General features: G+C 38.9%; 1 protein-coding gene across 2 annotated transcripts in view; it reads left to right on the top strand.

Moving 5' to 3' along the window:
* The first annotated feature begins 2,004 nt into the window (after window positions 1-2,004).
* SMUG1 (single-strand-selective monofunctional uracil-DNA glycosylase 1) overlaps window positions 2,005-8,041 on the top strand; it is a 12,117-nt gene continuing 6,080 nt past the window's right edge. Inside the window, exons 1-2 of one of the 2 annotated variants that reach the window (XM_015818267.1) lie at window positions 2,005-2,030; window positions 2,831-3,096. In XM_015818267.1, the coding sequence (XP_015673753.1) occupies window positions 2,845-3,096 (252 nt within the window). In that variant the 5' untranslated portion in view covers window positions 2,005-2,030; window positions 2,831-2,844. Of the gene's footprint in view, window positions 2,031-2,744; window positions 3,097-8,041 lie in introns of those variants that run through there. The other variant, XM_015818266.1, reaches the window with a different exon arrangement.

The following is an 8,041-nucleotide window of genomic DNA, read 5'->3' on the forward strand; positions in this document are numbered from 1 at the left end:
CAGTTCAGATTGACTGATTGAGTTGCTTTTCAGAGATTGAAGGCCCAGTCTCTTAAGATGCTAAATGAGATCTTTCTAAATTCAGATTTGAGGTTATTTTGGAGGGTAAGACCGAGGCATGACGTCTCCATGCCCCACTTAGTGCACCTTCTGAGTAATCAGCCACTGAAGTGCCTTTGCTGAATAAATATTCTCCCGTTGAAGTGCGGCTCTTGAATTTTATTTTATCTTTTTTCAGGACAGCAAGTGAGCACATGTTGGGAGGTGGCTGTCTGTCTTTAATCACAGCACCAAGCCTTTATAGGTTATTTACAGTAATGTTTTGTATCTTGAGTGAATGCTTTACTAATTATGGTAATAAAAAAGGCAATAAAAGGCACGTTCCCGGTGGAGGAATATATTTGGAGGCCTTCCCTGGTTCACTTATAAGTGGAGCTGTGATAGAAATTGCCCACCCGCTCAGCGGTGGAAGAAATCAAGCCGTTAAGAGCGAGCTGCCATGGATCAAGGTGTGACATGAGGAAGGGGGTGCTTTGATGGATTGAAAGGAAGGGAAGGGGGCAGAATTTGAACCCCTCCCTGAGTGGTGGTGATTAAGGGGGAATGGGTTAAGATATAGCTAAGCAAGGGGGGGGAATTAGGAGGGTGTTTGGCCTGGTCCTTGTGCACAAAGCAGGATCTAATCTTAAACACTGGATTTTTTTTTTTCATTTTCGTTTTAAAAATACAGACAGTCCTCACCTTAAGATTTCAACTGGGACCAGAATTTCCACTGCTAAGTAATGTGGTTGTTAAGTGAGTTGCACACAATTTTAAGTCCTTTTTTGCCACAGTTGTTAAGCATGCAGTTATTAGTGAAGTAAATCTGGCTTCTCCTGTTAAGCAAAGCCGGTTTGCAATATCTGTGGGGATGATGCGATGGTCAGTAAGTTTAAGGAACGGTTGTAAGTCACATTTTGCAGTGCCATTGTAACTCCGAATGATTGCTAAATGAATGACTGTAAATCAAGGACTGCCTGTACAGGTAGACTTACAACAGTTCATTTAGTCACAGTTCAGAGTTACAACAGCACTGAAAAAAGTGACTTATAACTATTTTTCACACTTACAACCGTTGCAGCATCCCCAGGGTCACGTGATCAAAATTCAGGCGCTTGGCAACTGGTTCATATTTATGACAGTTGTAGAGTCCCGGGGTCACGTGATCATCTTGTGCGGCCTTCTGACAAGCAAAGTCAATGGGGGAGCCAGACTCACTTAACAGTCATGTTACTAACGTAACAACTGCAGTGATTCACTTAACAGCTGTGGCAAGAAAAGTCGCAAAATGGGGCAAAATTCACTTAACAAATGTCTCACTTAGCAACAAAAATTTGAGGCTCAGTTGAGGTTGTAAGTCAAGGACTACCTGTAGTGACATTGGGTCTTAAACAGCTTTGCAAGTGCTGCTATTTTTTTTTTTTTTTGGTAGGATAGCCAAGACCCTCAAATGGTTGGAAAGTGGCCTAGTATCACTCAGTCTCTGTGATGTCTTAGTGAGAATGTAAGCCCAATGAAAGCAACCAATTTTTTCCCCTCGGGTAATTGCTGCCTACATGGTGAACAGAAATTCAACAGGTGAAGGCTCTCCTGCTATGAGGGAACCTGCCTCCTGTTGAATTTTTGGATGTCAAACTACTGGAATTTTGCAGGAAAAATATGTTCAATTTTGTAATTGATAATCTATCTGGCTTTGGAAAAAAAGCATTTTTATCACAGCAAAATCATCAGAGCCCATGTTTAGCAATTCCTGGGTAACCCACATTGCTTTTGTGAATTTAGATTTTTCAGTTAGGGCATAGATTAAAGTGTCTGAACCAAAATAGTTTCCATAATTACATTATGATTTTTTTTTTCTTTCATTTCAGCAAGCTGTGCTTCCTAAGGCTGTAAGAAAAGCTGCATTATCACTACAAGCTGGCTGTAGAAAGGCAATATTAGAGTGGGATATTAGAAATGCTTTCGGACATTTCAGCAAAAGAATCAGTCTGGTAAGAAAAAAATAAAAGTTCACCATAAAAATTGTATCTGAAGTCTGCCGTGCCTTATTCATTTTCCTTGAGAAAGTACAAATATTTTTCAGGCCAAGGTTTGCACCAGTCTACGCTGCCATGTCTTCCATGATTAGCATGTGGGCTTGTGTGAACACAACTATCTTAGCATCCTGCTTCTTCTAAGGAGGTTTAATCAAGCTTAAGGTCCAAATGCAATATTTGCATTCAAATTATGCTGAGAAAAATGAGTTGACGTTTTGTGTGCACCGTCTTGCTTTTTCCACACTCTTTTAGTATAAAGAATGTTTACACGTTTATTTTGGGGAGAAGGAAAATTACAGCCAGCAGATGAATTAAGCAGGAACCCGGTTAGTGTTGACATTATACATGTATAAACTAGTCCCTGTTTAAGGTATGGAGGTTGGAGAACATCAGAAATAAACAGCAAAAGTGAGAATGAGGTGTGGCTTAGGTTTACTCATGAACAGGTTTTTTCCTTTCTTCATATCTGATTTACCTTAGCATACACAGACTGCCTGCCTGCCTGCCTGCCTGTTTGTCTATTGATTGATCTATGCAAGATCACAAGATATGGAGAGACCTGGTCGATAGAATCACCCAGAATCGGACAGGACTGAATGGATAACATCATCATTTACATCCATCTAACCGTCTGTCTGTTTGCCTATCTGTCTATCTATCACATTTCTGAACCACCCAGTCTCCCTCAAAGAGAGAGGTATATTTATATACATACATACATCTCGGGAACTGATGCTGCTTTTCTCCTGTGCCAGGTGGACCAGCACCAATGAACTCCTGGGAGGCTCCCGTGAACTTTCTGGAAGAAGGTGGACTGGCTGAACAGTTTCTTCACATTGAGCGAGAGCAGATAGTCCGCCTGAACGCTCTCAGCTTTCTTGATCCTGTCCAGTATGTTTATAACCCTTTGGATTATGCCTGGGAGCCCCATCAGGACTATGTACGTAAATATTGCCATTCCCAGAAGGAGGTGCTCTTTCTCGGGATGAATCCCGGGCCTTTTGGCATGGCTCAGACTGGGGTAAGCAAACAACCAAGTCTGGGGCTGGGAAGATAAGGGTTACAAAAATAGAACTGAACATGCAGCAAAAGATGGATTAGGATTGTGCATGTATACCGAATGCCCCTGTACATGCCTTCAGCTCAGACGGAGCTCAAATTCATATAATCTACCCTAATCTACCTCTCCTTAAAGAAAACCCCTTAAGAAGAAAAGACTAGTGCCTTCAAAGGGGTCTCTTTCATTGTCCAGTTCTTGCACAATAATATTTAGTCTATTTCCCCCCCCTCCTTGCTGTTTGAATCGATTGATTTGATTCTTTACCTTGTGGGGCTACTGGAAATAAATTGCTCCATTTACTACAGGATAGCCATTTAAATACTTGAAAATGGCAATGGGAACCTTTAAAATTTCCTTCTTTAAGATACTAAAGGTAGCCAACTCTTTCAACTTTTCCTTAAAATCTTTTCACCTATCTTTGTTTTTTCAATTTCTAATGGAAATGTAATTTGTAATGTACCTGTGTAAAGCACAGGTAGTTTATTGGAATGAGCAGAAGGAAGGGCCAACAAGGAAGAAGTAGAGGTTAAAAAGAAACTTGCTGGGACCCTTCTTTACAGTAATCTTTTCTTCCTTGAAGTTGGGATTGATATTAGTTGTAGTCCAACTCTTGGGATCTACCATTCTCTTTGAGTGCTAATCAAGTAAACTCAGATGAGAAAGAATTACATGCATACTGAGTTAGTACTGTGTTCCTCTCTGTGTCTAGCACAGAGGTGCAATAGGCTAGTACCTTTTGTAGTCCTTTTTGCATGGCTGTACTAGCAGGAGCAAGTGGATGAACGTGAATGGGTGAGAGGGTCAAGTATGGCTCTACTTTTCCCCCATTCACAATAGTCTCAGCCCTACTTTGTTCATTCTTATAGGAAATACTCCAAGTAGGTGTATATAGTATGTAGTAACATAAACAGTTTAGTTCCTCTCTCACAGATTACTGAGTCCTGAAAAATATCTTTATTGTAGTGAGGTTATTGTAGTAAAACATCTCATACAGAAGATACTTTGCTATATATTTTTTTCTGCAGAAGGTCTGTACCTGTCCATATTTCTGGCTAAGTGGGTTTTTCTTGTCTCCCCAATTTCCTACATGTGACATGTATCTGCATTCATTGTCTCCTCCCACTGGTTAACACCTAGACAGATAATTCAGTTTCTGCTTTGATGCTATGCCAGGAAAGGAAATGGGTAGGGAGTTGATAAGTGTGGCAGAGTGCTTGTTGAGATACTGTGATTTAAACATGTGTGGGTGTACGTGTAATTTGACTGATTGTTCTCTGAATGTCAGAAGTACTTAGCGCCAAAGAAATGGCTTCTGATTTTCTTTACAAAGCAGTTTTAAGTACAATTGTAAATTTACCCCGTATTCTATGGTTACAATGTAATTCTCTTCTTTTTATAATCTACCCTATCTAATCATCAAAACCATAAAACCCTAAGTTTACCCTAAGTCAGGGGTAGGCAACCTTGGCTCTTTTATGACTCGTGGACTTCAACTCCCAGAATTCCTGAGCCAGCACTGGCTCAGGAATTCTGGGAGTTGAAGTCCACGAGTCATAAAAGAGCCAAGGTTGCCTACCCCTGCCCTAAGTCCATAAGGGGTTTTCAGTCAGCAATAAACATCGATACTGTCTTTTCCCTGAATGAAGAAGTCAATTTAGCCATCTCAGCAAGTTTTGTCATCTTCACCAACCATTCCTCCATTGTGGGTGATGCCAAATCATCCCATCTTTGTGCGTATAATAATCTCACTGCAATTGTCATATACAAAAACAAAGTTCTATGACTTTTTTCTATCAAACACCCCCCCCCCCCAAAAAAAACCCCTTTTGGTCTCAATGTTATATTAATCTTTAAAATCCTCTGAATCAGAGTGTGTATTTGAATCCAAGTTTTTCTAGTTATTTTTAAACCTCCACCAAATAGGATAAAATGCCCCTTCTTGGTGTTCACATTTCCAATAGAAACATGAAGTGCCTTTACACATTCTGGACAAATTCTCTCATGTATATTAGTAGTAAATCATTTTATAAACATTCTCTTTAAGATTGTAACAATGTAAATTTCAGTCCTTTCAACCACATTTTTCCCCACTGTTCCAGCTATACTGTATATTATAACCAACATTTTAGTCCATACATTTTTCCACTTGCTCTTCTGTTTCAAATTTCAATAAAATATGTTTAGCAATTACATGTTCATCATTTGTACACAATTCTATTTCAAATTCAGTCATAAAATGTTCAAAACCATAAATTCTTTGGTCCACTTTAAATTTTTCTAATAACTGTAGATAGGTCACAGGGGTAGGCAACCTTGGCTCTTTTATGACTCGTGGACCTCAACTCCCAGAATTCCTGAGCCAGCATGGCTAGATAGGAAAACCATTAGCAACTAGATCCCTCTGCCACCAATTCTTCTCTTGATTTTATTTTATACCCCCCATTGAAAAAAATCTAGTAACTCACAGTAAGTTGGCCATTCATGTTTGCCTATTATATTTTTCATATAAAATGTGTCTTGTGATGAGAGCCACAAAAGTGTTTTACCTCAGTTTGTATCTATCCCATTTTTAAAATCCACATTAACCTTGACTTTGTCGTACGACAAGTATCCATGCCACTCAAATTTCAGGTCATGTCCTTCTATTTCTCAATAGCACCCACTCTTTCATCCAAACCAAACAGCAAGCTGCAAGATACAGTTTCAAGTCAAGTAGGCCCAATCTTCCTCTTTCCTTTACATCTTCTAACACCTTATATTTAACTTGTGGGGTTTTTTTGCCCTGCCACACAAGTTTAGATATATCCTTCTGCCACTGTTTAAATGGTACATTGGTTTTCAAAACAGATATTTTCTGAAACAAGAATACCATTCTAGTTAAGACATTTATTTCTACCACAGAAATTCTCCCCAGCAATGGCAGTTGTAGTTTTTGTGGTGTTAACGTGTCTTTTTAAACTTAATTCCATAATGTAGTTGTTTTGAAACAACACAGTTTGATTTGTCATGGTGATAACCCAGATATTTTACATTCTTCTCGGTTTTAAAACCTGCTTTATTCATCAGTTCTGTTTGATTTTCCATTTTATTATTTTTGTTAACATGTTTGTCTTGTAATCTTGAAACCTGCTAATGCATACAATTATTTGAATTTGCCCACTAATGTTTTAATTCCCTTTAAGGGATCTTCCAAAACAAACATAAAATCATCTGCAAAATTTAACTTATAAGCTTTTTTTTTAATCTTTACTCCCACAATCCTCTCATCTTGTTTTATAACTCTGTTCAGTATTTCAAGAACCAAAATAAAGGAGAGAGGAGACAGTGGGCATCCCTGTCATGTTCATTTTTTTATGATTTGTGCTTTCCGTGAAGTGTAAATTGATTTTACCCATTTTATAAAATTCTCTCCAAAATCCGTATCTTGCAAATTTTGAACAAGAAAGCCCAATTCAAAATGTCCAAGGCCGCCTCCGCATGCAAGAAGATCAACATAGCTTTGTTTTTCATTATGTTGCTCCAAATATTCCAAAATGTTCAGCACATTTCTAAGATTGTCCTTTAACTAACTTTTTAGGTAAGAAGCCACACTGATCCACAGGCATAAATTCTTGCAAAATTATTTTCAGTCTATAAGCTAGAATCACAACTTGCTGTCATTATTCAATAACAATAGTCTTATCGTTTCTTGTTAAAATCAGATCTTGTCCCTCTTTAAGCATTAGTGCTATACTGGCACTTTTCAACTCTCTAGCATGTTTTGTCCCTGTAAGATTATGTCATTGCCTTTTATAAAACTTGTAAAAGTTCATCCTCAGAACATTTCTAATAAGAGCCTAATAATGCATCTGGTCCTTCCGCCTTACTTGGTTTAATATTTCTTATAGCTTCAGAAACTTTCCTTATAATTATAGGTCCATTCACGATCTGTCTCTATTTCTCTGTAACCCTCAATAAATTTTATTTCTTTAAATATTCATTTATTTTTTCCAAAGAAATGTTATTTCTTTTATACAAGTTGAAATAATATTGTTGAAATAATATTGATGAAATATTTTTGTTTAGCATTTATATTAATGGGATATCCATTAATAGGGTATCTCTCTCTTGTAATTTCAATATTAGTTTCTCCTTTCCTTTCCTTTCCTTTCCTTTCCGTAATTTATATGCCAATCCTTTCCCTGATTTGTTTGCAAACTCAACATTTTTTTCCTTTACACAATTCATTTTTATTTCCATTTCTCTTACAATACTGTTAACATTTCTTTTCTGTTAACTTCTTTGTATCTTTTTTATTTATTTATTTATTTATTGTTTATATTTATATCCCGCCCTTCTCCTTGCGGACTCAGGGCGGCTAACAACCAGATAAAAATGCAAATCCCAAAACTACAGATTAAAACATAATTAAAAACAAATATTAATAATTGGTCTAGTTAATTTAAAATTACCTTAAAACCCCCATTAAAAATTTTCCCCTAGGCCAGTCCTGCAAGCTGGAATAACCATGTCTTAAGGGCGCGGCGGAAGGAAGGGAGATCAGGGATCACCCTGATCTCTGGGGGTAGTTCATTCCAGAGGGTGGGAGCTCCCACAGAGAAGGCCCTCCCCCTTGGGGTCGCCAGCCGGCACTGTCTGGCCGACGGCACCCTAAGGAGACCCACTCTGTGGGAGCGTACAGGCCGATGGGAGGTAATCTGCGGCAGAAGGCGGTCTCGAAGATATCCAGGTCCGATGCCATGGAGCGCTTTAAAGATGATGGTCAGCACCTTGAAGCGCACCCGGAAGGCCACCGGCAGCCAATGCAGCTCGCGCAGCAGCGGTGTTACATGGGAGCGACGAGTCCCTCCCAACACCGCCCACGCGGCCGCATTTTGGACTAGCTGGAGCCTCCGGGTGCTCCTCA

The sequence above is a fragment of the Protobothrops mucrosquamatus genome, unplaced genomic scaffold (assembly GCF_001527695.2).
Source record: "Protobothrops mucrosquamatus isolate PMUCROS unplaced genomic scaffold, P.Mucros_1.0 scaffold710, whole genome shotgun sequence".
Taxonomy (NCBI): Eukaryota; Metazoa; Chordata; class Lepidosauria; order Squamata; family Viperidae; genus Protobothrops; species Protobothrops mucrosquamatus.